Source organism: Carassius auratus, chromosome 29 (genome assembly GCF_003368295.1).
Source record: "Carassius auratus strain Wakin chromosome 29, ASM336829v1, whole genome shotgun sequence".
Classification (NCBI taxonomy): domain Eukaryota; kingdom Metazoa; phylum Chordata; class Actinopteri; order Cypriniformes; family Cyprinidae; genus Carassius; species Carassius auratus.
This window is the reverse complement of record NC_039271.1, coordinates 23,314,556-23,338,176: the sequence shown is the minus strand read 5'-3', so window position 1 is coordinate 23,338,176 and position 23,621 is coordinate 23,314,556. Positions and strand designations below refer to the sequence as shown.

General features: G+C 37.3%; 1 protein-coding gene across 2 annotated transcripts; it reads right to left on the bottom strand.

Moving 5' to 3' along the window:
- Positions 1-55: 55 nt before the first annotated feature.
- Positions 56-23,322, bottom strand: LOC113048414 (uncharacterized). Of its 2 annotated transcripts, none has more exons than XM_026210210.1 (8): positions 23,280-23,322; positions 22,573-22,819; positions 7,798-7,912; positions 7,518-7,651; positions 7,317-7,418; positions 4,763-4,986; positions 4,309-4,468; positions 56-556 (listed from the first exon to the last, which is right to left on the bottom strand). In XM_026210210.1, exons 2-8 carry the CDS (start codon positions 22,742-22,744, stop codon positions 384-386), a joined length of 1,080 nt encoding a protein of 359 aa, XP_026065995.1. In that variant the 5' UTR covers positions 22,745-22,819; positions 23,280-23,322; the 3' UTR covers positions 56-383. The 2 variants fall into 2 exon arrangements, with proteins under 2 accessions (XP_026065995.1, XP_026065994.1); XM_026210209.1 differs by having other exon boundaries at positions 57-556; positions 7,317-7,421.
- Between the last annotated feature and the right edge of the window lie 299 nt (positions 23,323-23,621).

Sequence of the window (23,621 nt, the reverse complement as noted above, 5' to 3'; positions counted from 1 at the left end):
TTATTATGTGTTTTATGTTCTGTCGCTGTCATTCTGTTGTACTGCGGAGCTTCTGTCACGAAAACAAATTCCTCGTATGTGTAAATAAAATAGGCAATAAAGCTCATTCTGATTCTGATTCTGATTCTGATAAAGGCTAGTTTCAGTTGGAGCAATGCGTAGGCCTATAGGCTATAGCTGAAATAAATATTTTTAATGATTAAAACACATACTAAAACAACGTGAACAAAGTTAACAAACACAGAAGTTAATTCATAGATTTAATTATAAAAAAAATGAACAACAAAGTCATGCACAAAATCAACTATTAACACAAAACACAGTCAACAACAAACACAGAATTAATGGATAAAAAACACAACGTAAAAAAAAAAACCATGCACTTAAACAAAATCACTAGGTGTCAGCTGTTGCTGTTGCCACTCCTGCTGCTGACGCGCAAGTCTCTCCTGGCGCCCTCCACTCCTGTCCGTCGAAAGGGCAAACCACCTAATGGTATGCCTCCATACTTCAGCTTCTGTTGCAGTTGCTGTCAGTGCGCATTTGCGCACTGCACCTGGAAAACAGCATTACTGATTAGGTTTAATGAGACATTTGGATCAGTGCTAGTCCTACATGATGACAAAACATATTGCATTTGCTCAAAATGAAAATAGGCCCATCCTTCTTATTCGGCCTACTTCTATGACGGTTTGTGCATTAGTTGATGGAGCTGTAATAAAATAATAGCCTAATAATAAAAAAACTGGTCATGTAAAACTGAATAAGACAAATTAACTATATCTAACCATTGAGGTTAAGACGTAGCCCCAATTAGGCCTAATAGTAATAAAAAGAATAAGAAGAATAAACAGATTAGTGTTGTCAAAAGACCCGGTACTTCGGTACCAAGTCAGTACAAAAGAAATGTAAATGTGACAGTACCAGGTTTCTTTAAGAACCAGTAGTACCGAGGTCTCGTTCAAACCCGGTTCAGAGCTATGATTTCCGCGAAGCAGAAAACGAGGACGGAATCTCAAAATCCAGTCATGAAAATGAAACTTACATTTTAATATGAACAGTCACGGAATTTGTCAAAGTTAGCATAAATTAATCAAATCAAATCTCCATATGGACCAGTATCTGTAAATTAAGCCGCAAAAGTTTTTTGAAATATGAATCCGTGTTCTGCTTGTCTCTGTGTGAATGAATGAATGGCAGAGTCGTGCGGGTTTGTTTACTTCATAGACTGAAGCGCGTGACGCATACATTAATGTCAGCATCTGAGCTTCAGAGTTCTCTCTCCATCAAGCGATCAGGGCCCAGTTCCCCAAAACATTCTTTCGCTAAGTAGTTCTTAACCTATTCCTTAACCTCTCTCTTAACCTTATGGCACGATTCCAGACACGTTCGTACGCTAAGTATATCTTCTGTAAGTCACACTTTCGTAAGGTTGGTCTGGACCATTCGTAAGCTCTCTCTTAGCGTTGTTTGAGCTCAAGACTCTGTACAGCAGTCTTTAGAAACCAGCGCAGCGAAGTACAAGTCAAACTATGGTATGTTGACAATGTTGTGGCTCAACAATGATTTTGTTATTTTTTAAAAATTATAATAAATTATGTTCGCAATGGATACAGGCCTATTTATGAAGTTGACTTCATGTGGTATCAGAACTAATATGGTGGTAATTAGCCTAGGCTTTTTCGTAATGTAATTAAAGCGAATTGGCAATCAATTATTTGATAATTAAAATCTGGCAAAAAATTTGTCTCTAAATGGCTAAGATCTATAAATGGGTAATCATGGTTGTGTCCAGTAAGCGACCATAGCAGCGATCTAACGTGTCCTTGTATTGAATCAAAGACGGAGCCGGACGCGGAGCCATTTAGTCCATGTCAATTTTTTTATTCTGCAAAACTTAAGCCCTTCTGACATTTTGCCTGATGTGGCTATATTAAAATAAAACTTCGCTTCCCAAGACAACTCATTATGGAGCTGCTGGACCTTCTCAGACCTGCGCTTGCCAGGCAAACGTGGCGGAATTTTGCTTTAAGTCCTGAAGTCCAGCGCAAGGTTTTTTTTTTTTTGTTTGTTTGCTACAGAGAGATTCATCGAGGTCGTGGGAGAGAGGCTTGGTGCTCTTTTTTACGTTGCTTCCCCATCATATTCTGTATCTAACTCTCTCTCTCTGTTCATTGTAGATATGTTGCTTTTTATTTAAAACATAAACCAATTGCAATCAATACCGCATTAAACAGAAGTAACTGCAGCTGCTTGCCAATCAATTCTGATAATAAAGTAACTTACCATTAATATAAAAGTGTATTATATAATTTTTATAAGTCGTTAAACCCATGTCAAGAAGCGGCACAACGAGATAAGGAGGGTGGATGATTAGCGAGGGATACCCGGTTCGTCTAACCGTCACAACATATTCGTGTGAACATATTACTGACCATTTGATCATTTAATTTATAGTCTATATTTACTGATAACTTAAACTATGTTAAAATAAATGTTACTATAATAATTTGAGGAATATTTCATTTGCATAGAACGTTTTGTCTTTCTTAACGCTGTAATGCACCTTCGCGTGAAGTGGAAAATCAATTAATGAGCAATCGATGCCAACTAATTCACCACCCTCACTTTGGACAGCGCTCTTGTTATGTCGGACGTAAGAGGCAGCGTGCTAAGAGCTTCCTAAGGGACACTTCGGGGAACACACTTAGGAACATAAACAACTTTGGTAAGATATATCTTTCGAGGTCTTCTTAGCACGCTAAGAGTGAGCGTTATTGGGAAACCGGGCCCAGAACTTCTCAGTTCATCTCAATGGACACACAGCGAACCTGTATTTGATGCTTTGTAAACTCTTTGTGAAGGCGCACGACCACTGATCTATATATATATATATAACTATATTATTATATTATCTATATTATAGATCAGTGCGCACGACTCACCGTCGCTTTACGGATAGCGCTGTTTCTCACACATGCAAAGAGAGAGAGAGAGCGAGAGACTTTCCACACTGAATCGACACGCTATATACAAACTATTCTTTGTTGTCTTCTCCTGTCAAAAAAATGGAGTTAATTTAGAATTATTCATATTCATTTTCGAAAAAGCAGAAGACATAACGGTTTCTCCGGTAGCGGGCGGAGCTAATGCACAAATGGCAATTTCATTGGCTGGCGCTGAATAGTACCGTCCCTGTTTTGATTTCAGCAAATCAGTTTGACCGAACGCAGACAACGTGATTAATATTCATGAACCCACCAGCTCATCAATTCATAGTGCATTGTATATTGTTAGTATGGTAGTAGAATTAGTAGTAGTATTATCTTAATAATAATTCATATGATCTATTACTATATTTTTTACAGAACCACTCAATGACCAAAAATATCTTAAGCATCACCACCAGTCTTAAGTTCAGATAAAATGACAAATATGCATTCATTAGGCCTAAAAGTAAAAAAGTAAATTTTAACATAAAGGCATTGTGCTAGAAATATTACTATTATTTAGTAAAATGTATGTGACACTGCTACTACTGTTGAAAAAATTTATAAAACTTTATTTTTTTAAATAAATAAATCACAATATTTCTTCCATGTTTTAATTTTAAAAGCAAATCCCCTTTATTTACCAAAAATAAAATATGTTTAAATTTCATAAATTAAAAGACAAAATGCAATTTTGGGGAAACTTGTTTACTGTTTTTCAAAATTATATAAGTCGTAGAAAAACGTTAAACACAATTGTAAATAAGTATAAAGAATAGCATTGGTTTTATTTTCAGTGCTAAAAAGTTTTTTGTTTTTTTTTATTAGCATATTTTTGTGTTTTGCTTTGGTACCGAAATTGGTACAGAGAACCGTGGATTTTCACTGGTATTGGAACCGAATACTGAAATTTTGGTATCTTGACAACACTAATATACAGTACAGACACACCTTCTCATTCAATGCGTTTCCTGTATTTTCATGACTATTTACATTGTAGATTCTCACTGGCTACTTTGAAGAAACTACAATATAAGACATGTTTTCAGTTATTTCACACTTTTTGTGTACATAATTCCGCATGTGTTCATTAATAGCTTTGATGCATTCAGAATCTACAATGTAAACAGTCATGAAAATAAAGAAAATGCAATGAATGAGATGTGTCCAAACTTTTGGCCTGCACTGTATATACTATATACCTATTAGTATAACAATCAGTTTTGACTGCTAAACTGTTTTTCAGGAGTAATCTGTAAGACTTTTGAGTGAATAAATACTAATTCACTAAGGGCATTTGAAGCAATAGCCTACTTACGGCTGAGGAGGGTCCGTGATGCCATCCTGTGGAAGGCAGTCTCCTTGTTCACACCCTTCCAATAAATTGTTCGGGAAAGGGGGCAGGAAAACAGGTATGACAGAATGTTCCATGTCACCCTCTTCAAATCCACACCCCCGACAGCAGACAGGGTATTCACCTAGGGGCATGAAGATAGTGGTTGGATCAGCGTTGCACAAGTTTTTAAACAGGTAAGCCACTTTTTTGGCAGTTTTTTTTTTTTCACAATTAAGACATGTGGGCAATTGGATGATGCTTTTATCCATAACATTCAAGTTACATAGCAATAAATATTACTTTAGATGAATTAGATTACAGTTACATCATCATAAAGATTTAAGTCTACTGTAGCAATAAATATTACTTTAGATTAATTCGATTTAGTGTAAGATGAAACAAGTGTCTTGAGTACAATAAGAACATATATGCTTACAAGGGCATGTTTCTGCCTATCGTTGGCAGGGTCCGCCAGCCAGGCCTCAAAGCGTTCCAGCTCTGCATCTGATTCCAGGGGGAATTGAAATTCCCCGGACCACTCAAAGGCTGCTGGTTGGAGGCCGTTATTAACGTTGGCCATGAGCAGGTTCACGGTGGTGGTGAGTTGGGCAACCTGCTGCTTTAGGTTTTCCAAAAGCAATAGGCCATGTAGCTGAGCCGCTGAAACATTGTGAAAGTTGAAAAAAAAAAAGTGTTAATCTGGAGAAAAGACTCAGGTTATTTAAACATTAAGGAAATAATACACACAATGATGGTCAATAAAATCAACCCACAGCTGCACACGATACTGTATATATATACAGTACAGGCCAAAAGTTTGGACACACCTTCTCATTCAATGCGTTTTCTTTATTTTCATGACTATTTACAGTGTAGATTCTCACTGGCTACTTTGAAGAAACTAGAATATAAGACATGTTTTCAGTTATTTCACACTTTTTGGGTACATAATTCCACATGTGTTCATTAATAGCTTTGATGCATTCAGTGAGTCATGAAAATAAAAGAAACCCATTGAATGATAAGGTGTGTCCAAATTTTGGCCTGTACTGTATGTGTATATATATATATATATATATATATATATATATATATATATATATATTAGGGCCGGGACTCGATTAAAAAAATTAATCTAATTAATTAGAGGCTTTGTAATTAATTAATCGAAATTAATCGCATTTTAATCGCATATAAATATTTGACCTGAGAACAGTGAGAAGTATTTTTTTTTCTCATGGATTTATAGTATACCATTGAATAATGACTGAATACATAAGCTTAAGCAACAAAATATTGTTTATTTTTGTTCAACCAAGTCTAGCAGACCAGTGCCATTAAGTGTAGCAATAGCATTTTTAGGAACAATTTAGAAATAGTTCATTTCAGAAACTCAGGTAGCTTATAGGTGCTGGAACCTTCTGTAAACTGTTTTTTAAGTAAAACACAATACTGTCAAGTACATTCAGAACATTGGAAACCCTGACTATTAGAAAACATATCTCTGTTGCTTCAGAGGCCATAACATACTAAGTCCAACTCTCAATAACCTTGGCCAAAACAATAAAGAGTTCAACATAAACTGCCAGTTGCACCAACAAAATAATACATAGTTCAACATAAAGTGTAAAGTCCACGCTAGCTGCTATATGTTTTGCGTTGAGGTGATACTTGAGGTGTGCGTAACCTCCACTGCGGTGATATGCGAACCCTAGTTGGTGCTTCAGTATAATCGGTCCGCCGAAACTCATCCAGTGAGAAACATTCCGCGGTGCAAAAATAAGTTATTTTAAAATGCGGGAATTTTTTTCTGTAATTAATTAATCTCAATTAACGCGTTAAAGTCCCGGCCCTAATATATATATATTCTGCCCAATGCATTCAAATTATGTTCAATAAGATGTACTTGTTAGTACTGATAGAGCTGTGCTGATGGGCTTGCATCGGTTGCACTCAAACATAGTAGTTCTCCTACAGTAAACTAATTCCGCAATGCACAAGTTGCAAACAACCTTTCGCCTGTTTAACACATAATCCATCTGCAGTCTGTATGCGTTTTGTATGTGGTGAAGAAGCAGGGCGGACTCATTGTGCTTTCACAGAGGACGCGCTTGAACTCCGCTACTGATCCATGACTGTTTGGTCCACAAACACAACATTTATTCATTATTTAGATTTCAAATCATGTAAAAAAAAAATATATATATATATATATCCTTTTCATCATTGTGACTCTATCACAGAACAGTAACAATCTTTCATAGACATTAGTTTAAACTAAATAAATATAAACAGTGTATTATTCATGGATTTGACTAGATTTGTATAATAAGTTACTGAAGCAAGCGGCAACACATTTAAACATAATATTTAGCCCAATTATCTTGTTAGGATATCGCAAATATTTAAAATTAAAACACACCACTGACAGAAATATTCGACTCTCATCCCTTTTACATTTAAATCTTTATTACAAATAATCCCACAGGTCTTAATGAACTTTGTTTTTCTGCTTCCATAAAAGTGCATAGGTATTAAGTTGCCTTGTTTATCTAAGCTCTTTTTCTTGTTTTAAACCTAGCAAAAAAGTAAAAAAACAGTAGGCTTTAATTTCTAACATTTATTATAAAATTACTGCATTTCCGTGCCAATCCATGTTCATTTTCATCACAAACAATGCACTGTCACTTTAACTCAGCGCGTGCAGCACAGCAAAAATAGACTCGGTACGTAAATGATTGCTACACTGCTGCAGACCGCTCCTGGAACGCACTAACGCTGGAATCCATTAACATGGGTGAGTAAAAAATATGCAACGCATACGCACTGCAGAAGGAGTATGTGATAAACAGGAAGTCATCATAGCTTGCATAGTATAGACCCAGCTCCCAACCCAACTTTGAGAATAGATTAACGGCGATATTTTTTTTTATCGTAAAAATTTGTGAAATCATTTGTATAGTAATTTTGCTACAGAGCATAATTCCTACCACTGAAGGGGTCTGACTCCCTCCTCACATTCCAGCTTATGTCTCTATAGGTTCCCTGTCTTGTGTTATCTAGAGACTCCTGACCCATGTCCACTGCAATGTCTGCTTTTGGATAAAGGGATAACCGTGAATCAACATATTGCAGTGGTACAAATCACTGGACTGTACATTGTTGCAGATGGCAATCAAATCAAAACTTACAGAGGGGGGCTGGAGGAAGACTAGGAAGGGTAGCGCTAATAGGGAGAGGTTGAGGCCGAGGCCGAGACTCTGGTCTTCTTTTTGGAGTCTGCTCAGTTTCAGAGTCAGTACTGCCGTTTTCAAATCCTGGGTAACTAGTGAAGACAGAGTTCAAATTGTAATGACAAGGCAATAGCATCATTAAATGGGCAGGCATGAACAAAGGCTTTTTTTTGTACCCTAAACCCATCCCCACCCATAGCTTTTGCAGTAATACAACAATTATCTATAATGTACATACTGTGTCGCTTTTCTTCTCCTTTTTGCCATGGGGCCCTCATCCTCTGACTGGAGGACTGCCGTTCCATTTCTGTTGTAGTCCTTTAGCTTTTGCCTTGCCTTACTGAAGTCATCTACTATTATAAAAAAATTAAAAATAAAGAAAGACATACATGGAGATAATTAAGGACAAAGGAAGTTAGGCATAACTGTTGTCATAACATGGAAATAATTATAGAAACTGTTTGCTTGTTTATTTACCTTTTTCAAAGAGTGTTCTTATTTTGAAGATTTTCCAGCCAAGGCCTGGCATTTCATTTCTCTTTATGGCCTTTTGGGATTTTCCTCGGAAATGAATGTTGGCCAAAAACATTCATCACCTTTAACCCATGACCTCGGCACAACTTATGTAACGTCCTCGTCGAGGAAAATTACTCCACAAAATGTCTTTTAAAAATAATTGTGTAAAAAATAAGATGATTAAAAAAATACATAACTGAACTGAACTATGATTTAAAAAAAAAAGTCTAGTCCTTCATATGAAACAATGGTATAACCACCATTGCCTCATTGAAAGGGACAGCCATGCATTTTTGTGTGAAAGATGACAGTTTGGAGAATTTTATCTCATGGCCTAAGGTCAGCTGGTATCTGTCACGGTTTTACGCTGCCTGAAGGAATACGGAGTCGAGGATAAACGGAATAAGGTTTTTAATATATCCAACACAGGGGATATCCAACATGGAGCACAGAGGTAGACACACGTAAGTCACAAATGCAAATGAAGACCCGACAAAACAGAACTGAAAGGACAAGGCTTAAGTACAAAGGATAATTGGGGAAACACAGGTGGATGGAATCATTAAATTAACAGGGACATGGAACACATGAGGAAGATAATGGACACACCTGGGAACTAATCAAACACGGAAAGACAGAAACTGGGTCACGGGCAAAAACACATTAAATGAGTCCAGGTGTGTGACAGTACTCCCCCCTCCCGGTAGGTGCGTCCTCGCACCGTAGAAACAACAGGGGGAGGCGTAGGTGGGAACTTGGGAGGGGGTTCCGGTGGAGGACGGACTTCCAGGAGGGGGCCAGCAGACAGGGACCACAGAAGGAGGAGCCAGGGAGGAGACGGAGGAAGGAGCCAGGGAGGAGACAGGAGCAGGAAGAGCCAGATGGTCCACCAGAGACCAGCCAGGACGGAGATCCAAGGTGGAGTCGACGGCGGGAGGAGCCATGGTGAAGGAAGGGTCGACGACACCAGGGGGCCGACAGGTTCAATTCTGACGTTTCAGAAAGAAGTTAATTTAGACCGAGATGGCAGAAAGCACATCCTGTTGAGTTTTGAAAGGTTTTCATGTTATCTAGGGTGTCTTACGACCCAAACTGATGGAGCTGAAGCTCTTTCCTCTTGTTATCGGGATGGTGTGGATCGGGATCCGCCGATCGGAGAAGTGCAGCAGACTACACTCTACAAGATAAAGCTTCAGTTGCTGTAGTTTGTAATAGCAAATGAAAACATGTTAGGCTACCTGTGAGGTTTTTCTTAAATAGGCATAGAATAAAATTAGTAGGCTAAAAATCTGCATATTTCATGTCATTGTAGATCATATATATATATATATATATATATATATATATATATATATATAAGCTTGCAAGCACCACTAGCAAAGAATCAGGATTAATGAACTCTGCTGTCTGCCGCTTCTCTCCTGGTGAAAATGAACTGAGCTTGCGGTCGCCGCTTGTCGGTGCAATACAGAAGGGATGAAAGGGGCGTTTCAGCAGCGCCCACACATTCAAACAAATATTAAATCATAATCTCATTTTTTACCCACAAACAAAAATACGAAAAAAGCAACATTTTCGTTTTCCGTTTCTTAAACAAAACGAAAATCAAACCGTTTCTCATTTATCTTTATTTATTTTTAAATAGAAAATCGAATGACCAAAATATACACGGACCGATTTCTTAGGACTTTTAGTATGTTGTACTAGACACCTCATAGAAATGATCTATGCAGAAAAAAAATTATTTTACAATTATGTTTTTAGTTTTGGCTCCAAAATGAGATGGTTTGCCTAGACTATTTGTTTTATTCTCAACTTTTACAAAAGAGCACGGCCTGCTGGGAAATCTGTTTGACGAACCATTTTATTTCTCATCGTGACATTTCTCGAATGTTATTGCTAGGTTTGTCTTTCTGAGAGGTGGCGGTAATGCACCGTTAAGTTTGCCAACCGCCATAAAACACAAAAAGAAGTCTTTCTGAGAGTGTCTCAACTAAATAGTTGTTAACAGCCAAGCAACTGCAATGTTCAGCAAGCCAAAAAGTGGTGCTCAAAAATGAAGAAGATAAGAAAGCTGCAGTTTGTGGCATCAGTGATTGACACTGTTAGATGATGGCTAGCTGGCAGCATACAATTCAAGCGAGTGTTTAAATGGTCTGTCAAGGTGTAAAATTAATCTCACAATGTTGCACGTCATTTTCATGAATGTGTGCCTGCAATTCTCAGCGCTTTAACGGCATAGCAGCTAAAGCTAAGATAAGGTGACCAGATGTCCGAGACCAAAACAAAAAACGGGGACATTTTCAGTTTGACTGTCAATCTGATTGAAATACAAACAAGTTTTATCTTAAAAAAACAGGGACATAGGTAGTTTTTTTTATGTATAGAGCTTGCGAAACTACGTCACTGCGCATTGCATTCTGGGTAGTCGCGGCCATTTTTGGGGACACACTTATCAGTAAAAGTGAAACTGAAAGTGACATGACATACAGATCAAGTATAAGATTACATATAAAGAAAAACTCAACAAGGAAGCAAAGACAATCAACGAACTCAATCTGCACGAACACAAAGAGTGGTCGGATGATCTTAAAGAGCTGCCACTCGTAACCTTCCCCAATGTGTTTTCTTACCTTGTTTGTAGTGTCAGAGCGTACACCTCTGATCAGTTTAAAATGATAAATCTCTCGAGGCTCACCTGCAATTTACAAATGGATGGGTGCAGAACCTACAAATTTTCAGCGTCAACGAGCGAGTTACACTGCCCCTTTACTTTTTAATATGCGTTATTGTAATGTAATGTTATGATGCACAAATAAAGAGATACAGAATTGATCAATTTTGCCATTTATTACTGTAACAGGTGGTATGCAATATGCATAACACTGATAATGCAGGAGATGTGGTTCATGCATACGTAACATTTAATGTAACCTTAAGTCTGTCAATTCGAAAAAAGTTTTTTATATAACATACATTTCTGTATATATATATATATATATATATATATATATATATATAAATGCACATACATACGTGTGTATATATCAGACCAAAGGGACAATCCTTCTTTTCCTTCTTACTGCTGCTAACCAAGCTATGTGACGCCGCTTTGTTAACTCGGAGACCTGAGATCAAGGTGTGGTTTTCCAGCGGGAAAGCTGAAAAATCGCACTCCATTCAAATTATTTTTCCATGCCAGTCATGAGTACCAGTATGGCAGTTAATTACACAACAAGGTTTTACCATTGTAACTTATTTTTTAGCTGTAGAGAGCAAACAAAACAGTCTATTATCAATCCAATACAATACATACAGCAGCGTCCGTGTCCCAAAGTCCCAGAATGCATTGCGTAGCTGACATCATGTTCCCAGACTCTATTTTCCCAGAGGCAACCAAAAAACGGGGACTGTAACCTGAAACCGGGGACGTCTGGACATCGCTAAGACTACCTTTTAAAATTCAGCACATTAGCGCAAATATATGCCATGATATTAAAAAGTTGATTCTGTTATCCTATAATTGGGTCTATTCTGTGCTACACTCATAGGTTATTTGTATAGCGCAGTAGCGCTATAGCAGATGCGGCTTTAACATAACACAGACTGGTGCGCCAATAACAGCCTGTAACTGCTATCTACCAAGCAAACAGCATTTTCCTTGCACGTTTAAGTAATAGACAGTAAATTAGAATAAACGCATAAAAATAGATGTGCATAATAAACACATCGTAAAAATGTTGCTGTATAGTTTTTAAACACTTATAATATTGCTCAGCTTAATGACAATGCATTTATCTCATGCTCAAGATAGAAAAAAATAATATGCAGACCGATAACCAGTGTTATGAAAATGTTTATTCCACTGAGTTCTTCACACAGTTTGAGATAAGTATTTCGGATGTGGTCCACATCAGGTAGTCTCTGACAGTCTATGGTCAAAACAGTGTTGGCTCAAATCCGTTTTGCAGATATGGGCCAGAGCAGTTTTTAGCCCTTTTTTAAATGCAGTCGGCTCAGATATGTATCACAAATTCAGGCCACACCAGTGTAGCCTATGTGAAAACAGTATCGGCTCAGATTCATATTGCAGATCTGGATCAAATCAGTGTCAGACACAGCTAATTTCTTTCGGTTACCAATGGGAAAAGTGATCTGGGCCAGATCTGTAAACTGATGGCAGTTAGAATGTTTAAGCTGAAACCTCTATCTGGCACGGATCTGGTTCACAATCAGAAAACGTCTCTAAGATAGAAACGGAGGCAAGGGGCTTAAAACGGATCCGGGCCAAATGTAATTGCTATCTGGGTACACATAAAGAATATCAGCTGATATATCGATACTGCTCTTTTTTTTTTTTTTTACATCCTAATATCGGCATCGCACCCCCCCCAAAAAAAAAACATTATCAAGCTTTCGATTTTTAGTCCATATTTAACATAAATGGTTCATACAAAACTATTTTCATCTTTATATTTGATATGTATTGCAGTAATCTATAAATATTTTTCTTTTTTCAGTTTTTTTTATTGATATTCTTGAAGTGATAGAAACATACAAGTGTACATACAGACCATACTCTTATCGGGCGATAAAAAAAATATCGCCGTTAATCTATTCTCAAAGTTGGGTTGGGAGCTGGGTCTATACTAAGCAAGCTATGATGACTTTCACCTTGATATTTTATATAAATATTTTATGTATACAGACAATATATATATATATATATATATATATATATATATATATATATATATATATATATATATATATATATATATATATGACAAAAGTTCACATATACCAGTGTGTCCGCGGGTTGTAAAAGGTAGTAAAAGGAAATTAGCCAAAATGAAAGGTATTAAAAAGTAATAAACGTTATCTGGGGAGGTATTACATTTTCGAGCCCAATTTTTTTTTTTTTTAATAGATTTTCAATTTTTGTTAAGTGCAGGCCTTTTTTCTAAAATTTGTGTGGATTTATTCATATGTTGACAGTAGGACCTGAGCGATATCATGTGAGGTGTTTGTTCGCACACGCGCTGAAACAGGCTGGCTTGCTGCCAAACATGTACGCGAGCTCGCTTCCATTCAGTAATTAAAACATGGGGAAATGCAAGTTTTCGGACCAATTTTCACAAAAGATCGCAAATTTTCGTAATTGCCACATAATTTCTGCAGAATTTTGTCTTAGATGCATCCTGTGACGTCATCGCAATGCGCATTCAGTCAGAGAAGGACCTTGTGTTCTCATCAGGACCAGGGGGGCAGGGTTTCAAATTTTATTGAAGCATCCCTGGGCACCGCCATTGATTAGCGGACCTCCACTTGCTGTTAGCATTCCATTGACTCCCATTCATTTTGGCGTCACTTTGACAGCGAATAACTTTACATCTGAGGCATTTAAAGACTCCGTTTGTCCATTTATTATTTCTAAAGAAACATGAAAATGTATAAAAGGCCCCATTACTTTGTATCTTACGTTATGGCCCCGTAGAAGCAGTTTTTGTCAAAATAGGCTAACGATTGCTTCATAACCTGCGACTCTCTGTTGCACAGAAGATAAATTACCGTATGGACAGGAGGAGAAGCTTGCAGGCAATCTTTTATTGTCTACAAGGCTATCGGGGGGACATGGAAGTCAAGGCATGAAGTCAAGAGAGAAGCCCATAGAGAGTCCATAAAAGCAACGGGACAAAATTACAAACAACGTCTGCAAGATTCGGTGCATGATTCAGATTTCTCTTGGCACAGCGATTAGAAGATTTACAATTGTCAGACAGGTTGCTCACATAATATCTACATAATCAAACTCAGTTTGAGTCTGCACAGTACACTCGACCCCCAGGAAGAGCGTGCTTCTGAAACCAGGAAAACATTTTTCAATAAACACAAAATTTCCACCATTCACCATGGATTAAACAGTAAACCACAGGGACAACTTTTTTCAGAAATGGTCTGTTTTCTAGTGATTTTAAATTCTTCACACAACTTTCCCCAGCACTTCAATGCTTTAAGTATTACCAAATTTGAAAGTTATTTTTAATGTGACTATATTTGTTAAGCTTAAATAGGTTTCCCCATGCATAAAACTAAAAGTTTTATAATTTAGGAAAGCCAACGCTCATTTAAAAATAAAAAAAAGATATTAAATGACCACTAGTAGATGGCTGCAGAGAAGTACTTATAGGTAATTTCCAGTCCCTAATATAGCCTATATATTTTAGTTTTATTAAATTATATTTAGACATCATGAATGACAGTAATAAAAGTAAATTTTATCAGATGTAATCTATTAGTTACATTTGTACGACGTCTGCTAAAGATCTGGGAATCATATGCTGTGTACTCTGATAAACGTCTCAGAAGCAGTTTTACATGCATTCTAATAAATGTCTATTTGACATCTGACAGGAAACATCTTAGAGACGTACTGCAGATGAACAAGCACTCTTCAAAATACAACTTGCATATGTATATGCACACATTAGATGTCTCTGAGATGTACATGTGTGATTATGGTGAGTGCTTTACTGTCAGGTGCTGGAGCCTCCTTCGGTAGAACTTAATGGCACTAGTGCTGGTGTCCTCAAATGTTAGTCTGGAGACCTACAGTGGTTATCGAAGTCAGAAAAAAGTCTTAACAGTGTAAGAAGAATGTTGTCTTTGGTATATTTTCACTGCAAAACAATATGAAATGGCGAAAATATAATTGCAAATTTTGAGAAAAGCCGCAGCAAAATCTTTAAAGGGGGGGTGAAATGCTCGTTTTCACTCAATATCCTGTTAATCTTGAGTACCTATAGAGTAGTACTGCATCCTTCATAACTCCAAAAAGTCTTTAGTTTTATTATATTCATAAGAGAAAGATAGTCAGTACCGATTTATCCCGGAAAAACATGAGCCGCTGGAGGCGTGATGTGTAGGCGGAGCTAAAGAATCACGTGTGCCAGTAGGCTTTTGCGTTGAGAGATGTGGAAGCTGTGACATTACCGCGAGGGAAAACCCATCATCCAAAACAAACCATGGCTTACAGTCAGATTCAGCCGTTTATTTATGATCCAGAATCAGATCCAGAGGCTGAAACTGAACGAAAGCAGCAGCAGCAACGACTCGCTCCGAGCGGGGCTCGAACACGGGTCTCTGGCACGGGAGGGGACGCATTAACAAGGAGGCAGAGATATTTGAAACAGTTTTACTCGCCGCCTGCGGTTCCAACACACGATAGTGACCCCTTTTCCTTGGGATTGCATCATCCTTAAGAAATAAACGATACGCAAATCCGGCGTCAAACTGGGCCTTGTTTGTAAAACAAGCATCTTCGAAATGCAGGGAACAAACAAAAACACTTGCACAACTCCGTTGATGCTCTGTAAAAATAAACTCCATCCACTGGTCCCTTAATGCTGTTTTTTTTTTTTTTTTGGTAATCTGTGCAGGGTTGTCTTGCCCTGGCAACCAAAAATACACTCCTTTTGTGACTTTTCGCGACGCTCTCGCTCTGATCAGTGAAGTCTGTTGTGCTCTCTCTGCTCTGCTATACGGGAACGCGCGCTCTTCCGGCAGACGTGACCTAGGACCCATACAAGGAAATTCCGCTCCATCTAACGTCACACAGAGCCATACTCGAAAAAAACTTTCCGAAACTTGTGACAAACCGGAAGGAGTATTTTTGGAACAGAAATACTCCTTCAAACGTACAACTTAATTTTTGAAACTTTGTCCATGTTTAGCATGGGAATCCAAATCTTTAACAGTGTAAAAAACTCAGTATGCATGAAATAGCATTTCACCCCCCCTTTAATCACAACAACCAAAAAATTGTGAAATCTTGGAGAGACTGGCTACTGTTTGGTAGACCTATATGCTTACATAGTTGTTTGTATTCGAACATTTTCACGCATTTGTGATCATTTTATTATTTAGCCTAATGTTGATTTTCAGTAATAGTAGCTATAATATTAGGAAATGTATTTAATTAAATGGAGGTTGGAGTAGTCTAACTTACCTGTTAAATATGCTAATTAATGGTTAATAGCTCCAGTCCACAAGCAGGCAGGCCGTAGGGTCCTGCTCCACCTCTCAAATTGACTAAATATCCAAGTACCACCATTGTGTTTTCTCCCATAGTGCAAACTAACATTGACATGGCTTGTGATGGGCATAGTGTTATAGATTACTGTAATGCTTAATCTCAGAGTTTAGCAAGGCTCTGGTAAAGCCAAACATAAATTAATTTGTCCAAAACTATACTTCACGGCCACCTCTTTTTTAGATCACTCACTCATCAGACTTAATGACTAATGATCTATGAAGAAGATGTCTCCTTCCTATTCTGTTTTTATTTCTATTCTTATCTCTGAGGGCAGTTTTTGAGTCCGGTGTTGGTTAAGTTATAATGACCTCATTACATTGTGATGCAATATGTTATTCCATTTGAAAAGATATTAAATAAAAAATATTTTGAAGGTAGTTAAAAAGTTAGTAAAAGGTATTAAATTAAACTTAAGAAGTTCTGTATATACTGTACCCTGTAGACCTTGCAGAATCTGCAAAATGTTAAATGTTAATTATTTAACCAAAATAAGAGGAATCATACAAAATGCTTGTTATTTTTTTTTATTTAGTACTGATCTGAGTAACATTTTCCACATAAAAGACACTGACATAATAGTCCACAAGAGAAAAAAATAGTTGAATTTATAAAACCCACCCCATTCAAAATGCTTGATTCTTAATAATGTGTGGTAAACTGGATGATCCATGGCTGTGTTTTTTTGTTTTGTGATGGTTGTTGATGTGTCCCTTGTATACAACTATTACAGAAGAACAGGTTATTTTAACTTATTTTGTCTTCTGTGAAACATCCAAGTATCTTCTAAAGGGAAGTACTAAATGATATTTTTTTTTAATTTAGGCTAAGAAAAATGTACACCTCTTCATTCTGTTCAAAAGTTTACACCCCAGGCTCTTAATGCATCGTTTTCCCTTCTAGAGCATCAGTGATGGTTTGAACCTTCTATAATAGTTGCAAATGAGTCTCTAAGTTTTCCCTCCAACACTGATGACATAAAACCATGATTTGTGATTTTATGTGGCAATTAAGAATTACTTTAATCTGAAACTCTTTCCTCGCCGACCATTCAAATAGCTTTTTTATGTGTGAAACTTCATCCACGTTGAGCACATATGCTGGCAGGTGAATTCGTTCTTAGTGTCAATTCTTGAGCATTAAGAATTTCTTTATTGGACAATATCTTGCCACAGTTTGCAGGTGAAAGGCATCTCTCTAGCATGACTTCTTATGTGGCCATAAAGGTTTTTGTTATGCTTGAAACTCTGTCCACACTGATGGCACATGTAAGGTTTCTCTCCACTGTGAATTCTCATGTGGACTGTAAGGTTTTGTTTTTGACGGAAATGTTTTCCACACTGTTGGCAGATGAAAGGCTTTTCTCCAGTGTGAATCCTCATGTGGTCATTAAGAGTGTGTTTATATGTAAAACTCTTTCCACACTGAGTGCATGTATAAGGCTTCTCTCCAGTGTGAGCTCTCATGTGGCTTTTAAGGGTTCCTTTTTGAGTGAAACTTTTTCCACACTGATGGCAGGTGAAGTAACGGTTAAATATGGTTTTCTGAGCCCTTTTTAATGAGGAAGTTTTTTCAGTTTCACCAAATTTTTCTCCATTCTTGAAATCGTGGTCTATTTTCTGATAGTGATCTTTCTCTTCCATTTCAGATAGTACTTCACTCTCCTCTTTAAGCACCATCAGTTCTAAAGTGAAAAAAGACAAATACAGTTTAACACAGCAACAGACATCCAAACCAACAAGATGCTTGCTAGATTCTAGATTCACTAAACCAGTGAAAGCAGAGTTGTGTCAGTCCAAGCAAGCAAGAAGGGTGTGGCTGAAGACTGGTCTTTTTTATTTTGTTCTATTTATTGATAACGTTTTGTTTGAATCTTTCAACAATTTTACAAAAGTAGCCAAGTGGTGAAGACAAGAAAAAAGAAACTAAATTACAAAGTCAGTTGCAATCGCCACTTGCACTCTCTGCTACCTGCGACATCAATTGCAATCGACCCAAATTGCCCATGTTGCCAATGGAGACAAGACGCTGTGGTGGTGATTAAATGATTAAAACTAATTAGTATTATAAAATACAGAGTCCTGCAAGAAAAAGACAAGATCGGCAGATCCATGGCCACAGAACAGAATATGAATGCAATGCACAAAGTCTCTGGTAAGTGTTTTCCTCCATTAACACTTAATATAGCTTAATGTATTAAGAAAGTCCTACATTGAGTGCAATTAAAATATCTAATTTAATATAGTTATTAATTAATGTACTACAAGGCAAGCAGATGTCCATGAACAGCAATGCGCAAACTTTCACTTCTCCTCCCAAACAGCACAACGCCTTGGCATGATAACAGACTAAGATGATAAAAGACAATTCAGTAGCCTATGTCTTGTTGTTGACTCAAAGTATACACAGACCAACAAATATGAATGTGCAATATGAAATACATTAAGTGATATTAAAACCATGAACTCCGTGAAGGCAAGCAGATGAGCCCAGAACGCAATATTAATGTTAAACATTTTCCTCCCATAGAAAATCCTAAATTAGACACATAAATGTAGCTTAATGGAAAAAGAAAGTGATATAAAAGAGCTGTAGGCCATTTTTTGTGACGTGATGTGGTCAAGTATACTCGGAATTAGTGCACTGAATGTATCCCATCCAAAGTGCACACACAGCAGTGAACACACACACACCGTGAACACACACACACACACACCTTGAGCAGTGGGCAGCCATTTTTGCTGTGACACCCAGAGAGCAGTTGGGAGTTTGGTGCCTTGTTCAGGGGCACCTCAGTCGTGGTATTAAGGTGGGAGAGAGCACTGCACATTCACCCCACCTACAATCCCTGCCGGTATGAGACTCGAACCCACAACCTTTGGGTTACGAGTGCGAATCTCAAGTCATTAGGCCATTACTTCCTTATTCTATATGGAAAAATGCTTAATGCAAAACTTTGCGTGTTACATTTATTCTGGGCTCACCTGCTTGCTAGAGGAGCATATTGAGTTTGGTCTTTATTGTCTTAGTCCATTATGCCTTAAGTTTTGCACTATGGGAGAAAAATAATATATTGATCATATTAATAAACTGCATATTGAATTTGATATTTTAATAGCATCTTAATACATTAAGCCATATTAAGTATTTATGTGTTCTACGGGAGGAAAATGTGGCCACAGATTTAGGGGTCTTGTCTTTTTCTCCTACAGATGACTTTCAGGACCCTGTACGCTACGGTATTTAATTTTTTTTAAACTGTTTAACCACCACAGAGTCTTATCCTGGCAGTTATCATAACCTCTCATCACTTGACCCAAGAGAAATGGTTTATTGTAGACCAATCCCAATGTTCAGTTTTGCAACAAAATGCTATTGGAAATGTCCTATTACCCACTTATGAAGTCATGATTACGAGCTTGTTGTAATCAAGTGTTTATATGTTTGTCCCTCTACCATTTTTAAAGATGACCCGCCCAACTCAGAAACTGGTATCAAAGTTATTTCTGAATTTCCCAGTGATAAATAAGACTTGAGAAGTGTTCATCTAATTTCTGATTAGGAAACTTCTATTTGCAATAATTCCGATAATTATGTGAAGGCAGCATAAAGCTTTTTTCCATTTTTGTAACGTTTTTTTCCTCTTCTAACAGACACCTAGTGGTCAAAGTTGATAAATGTAAAAATACAGGTAAACCTATTAAAACACTTCTTTTCTCTTTTGATGAAGGCCTGTTTGACCTGAAAACTGTTGGTGTTTCATATGTATCTCTGCAAATAAATTCTTTTTAAAAGCTCAAATATGCATAATACACAGAGTACGCAGTCTGAATAGGGCAACCACTCCCAAAGGGGGCACAAAAAAAAAACACAGTGAACAGTGAACACAGCTGCAAAGATCATCTGTGCCCCTCTCCGGTCCATCCTAGACATTTTCATCAAACGATGCCCCAGCAAAAGCAAACAGTATTGTGAAAAACACCCATCCCTCCCACAGTCTCTTCCAGTTCCTACCATCAGGAAGACGGTACCAGAGCATCAGAGAACTGCTCAACAGCTTTCCCCCCAGGCTGTGAGAGCCATGAATGCAAATCACCCCATCTTCCTCTGAAATCCCAGACACCCTACCTCCTAAACATGGACCATCTCACCTCCTCCACTCCACACCTCCCACTTTACCACATAACAGAAAAACTGTCTGAAACTCTCTTTTTTTGTGTGCAATTCAAAATGTGCTACACACAGGTGAGTGGGCCTGTAGTAACCATAGACAGTAAAAGAAATGGACACAGCGACCCCATTGGAACTCAACTGAGACAATTGAAGCCCATTTTTTGTGTTTTTTTAGCACTTCCATTTTCTGACGCGCAGACTCAAACGAAGCTTGACGACGTCAGCAAACTGTCTTGACAGATGTAAATGTTCTAGTAGCTGTGCGTGCAAACTGCCATTTTAAAATGTAACGCCAGTACGCCATATTAAGTTAATTGCCTGCGAGCTCCTCCTCCTGTCTGTACGGTAATGCGATAGAGAGTCAAGTGGTTATGACAAACGGAGTCTTTAAATGCCTCAGATGTAAAGTTATTCGCTGTCAAAGTGGCGCCAAAATGAATGGAAGTCAATGGGAATGCTAACGCAAGTGAAGTTCTGCTACAAGATGGCAGCCCCCAGCCGACTTCAACTTCCGGTCGACTTCCTTGCCGCCTGGTAGTAACAGTCTCCTCTATGCACATTAAACACTTTTCACACACACTGCCATGTGTACATGATCAAAAGACTGAGTAATGTGTGTTTACATGCTCATGCACTACAAATCATCTTGCACAGTTCCCTCAATCAGCTGCTTGACTTACGATGTTTCTCTTTGCACATGTTGAGTATTATGTGAAGCATTCATATAGTTAGTATTTTTTAGTTTAAGTATAGGTAAACATTTATATATAATGTATTTATAGTCAAAATCTGTCAGTAGAGTAGTTGTGTATGGGTTTATATGGTTTTACTTTGTATGTCTGTATTTATGTAGCACTGTGGTCCTGAGAGGCAAGACATTTCGTTCTACTGTATGTCCACACATGTATCAGAATGACAATAAAGCTCAACTTTACTTTACTTCTGTTTTATGAAAAACAGGATGTTGACTGATTTATTCATACATTTTTCCCTGACTTTTAAGGATGTAGTAAGACAAATGATAGTTTTTCAACATGACATCACAGACATTGGTCCTCCTATTAAGCACCATGTGTACAGAGTTATTCAGAAGAAGATAAAGGTGATACAGATAATGAAGTGAAGTATCTACTGAACGACAGTTGGCTGAGCTTACTGAAAGTTAATGGGTTCATGTTTACCTGATCCAAAGCCTGTTGGAGTATTTTAGCAAGATCAATGCAGTTACAGTTCCTGATTCTTACCATTTACCCTGAATGGAGGGCTGTACTGATAAAAGTTGTAATGTTACAACAGGTTAGCTACTATAAGCTACAAAATTACCATCATTTTCCGTTTTTTATCCATTCAGTGAGATTTTGAGCTGCCAACGATCCATGACAGTCGTTGTCCATGCCGGCAAATAATAGCCAAATGGCCATTTGACATGAATTACATAAATAATTTTAATAGCACGTCCATTCAAAACCCAAGGATCTACCATGTGCAATCACTCACAATCATTTTGGGTTGGAATTATGTAAACACAGATATCGGATACCAGTTGGGTCTCAATTGAATGTAAACAGACGGGACAAAAAAAATCTGTGCATTAAGACATGCGGTGTAAATGCAGCCTTAGTCAAACCCTTCTGCAGCCTCTGATGTATCTGCCTTGGTAACAAAAGACACTTTTTATACAATATTATTTCCTGTAAAGCTACTGGAAAATTCTATACTGTGAAAAATAAACCTTTATGTTGTGAAGCTTGTGGGAGTCTCATAAAGTGTTTGGGTTTACATCAAGTCTGAGCTCATGTCTGAGCTCATGTGTGGCTATGGATTATTTTCTAAGAATCTTTGCGTTCATCTGAAGTAAGTAAGTATTCATCACATACAGCAAAAGAGTGAGAAAATGAAGAAAGCATTTTACACACTATAATGGTTTAGTTTACGCTGTATCTGTATATTATCCTAAAACACACACTATAATTTTTTAATGTGTGTGTCCTGTCGTAAAAAACGTTATAAACTTATAAGTAGGATCTTCTCTGGTTAAAGGCAGTGTTAGTATTTGTCAGGTCAGGTGATCTCAACATGTCTGTCCACATGAGGCTTCATGACAAATTAAACAGCTTTAAAGGACTTCAAACACTTGTATAACATTCCTCAAAAATATCATTATTTTCTATAGAGCTGGACAATTTAATAAGGATCACATGAGTAAATTCAGTTTTAAGAATGAAAACTAACCTGTTTTTGTCTCAGTATCTTCTTGTTTGACTCTGAATGTTTCTTCAATCTTCACGTCTTCAATCTCCTCTTTAATAAACATCATCTTTGTTTGTTCCTCAGTATCTTCTTGTTTTACTCTGAATGTTTCTTCAATCTTCACGTCTTCACTCTCTTCTTTAATAAAGTCCATCTTTATAATTGTAATCTGGGTGCGTCTCAATCAGCACACTGGTAAGATAAAGTCAGCCAGAGTCAGAGTAATGACCTGATGAGCCAAGAAACACCAAAATATATTTAAAAATTAAAGGTTTATATTGTGTATCTAATAATATGCAGATTAGTTTACACTTGCATGAAAACATTACTGTTTAGTAAAAGTCAAATCATGCATTTGTTTTTTGTTCTCGTTGCATTTACACAGATTTGAGCAAGTGCGTCGATTCGAGCGATTCAAAACAGTGAATCAATTGATTCAATTGAATCGGAGTTTCAAACCAAAGCTCCGTTTATTTGCCAGTGACCGAGTTTGTGTTTACGATAAACTGATTCACAAGCGAAATGAGACGCGACTCATTAGTTAATCACGTGCAGATGCAGTTTACAAAAAATAAATAACACTCATAAATGTTAGATGAGACGTTACAACGATTAATTCATAATACATTATTAATTTTACATAGCTTGCAAAACATAATAAAACTCTCCAGATGCTGAAAAACACCAACCTTTTTTCAAAAGCAGGAGGGCGGCGCAGCCTTATGACGTCACATCGCCGGACCAAAATAAAGGTCCTCCAGCGCATTAGAAATTTAAGGTACATAGAAATAGATTATATATACATTCAGAAAACACACAAGTAACAAAACATGTGTCTTCTTGTAGAATCTTTAATGTAGTAAATACTCAGCAATCTTTTTTCAGGTCAACCATATGGTCCCATATGTGAACATCTGGCATTTTATCGGATTTCTATTATATTACTTTGACCATTGCACTTTTTACAATGCATTTATTGTATAATATTATTATAATCAGTGTTGGGGAAAGTTACTTTTAAAAGTAATGCA

Bases quoted from the DNA above. Each gene is read 5' to 3' on its own strand.
- LOC113048414 (XM_026210209.1), bottom strand. From the start codon at position 22,744: ATGGACTTTATTAAAGAAGAGAGTGAAGACGTGAAGATTGAAGAAACA. The intron at 7,422-7,517 runs GTAAGTTTTGAT...TTTATCCAAAAG, and splicing joins TCTTCCTCCAGCCCCCCTCT to CAGACATTGCAGTGGACATG. The intron at 4,987-7,316 runs GTAGGAATTATG...ACAATGTTTCAG, and splicing joins GGAGTCAGACCCCTTCAGTG to CGGCTCAGCTACATGGCCTA.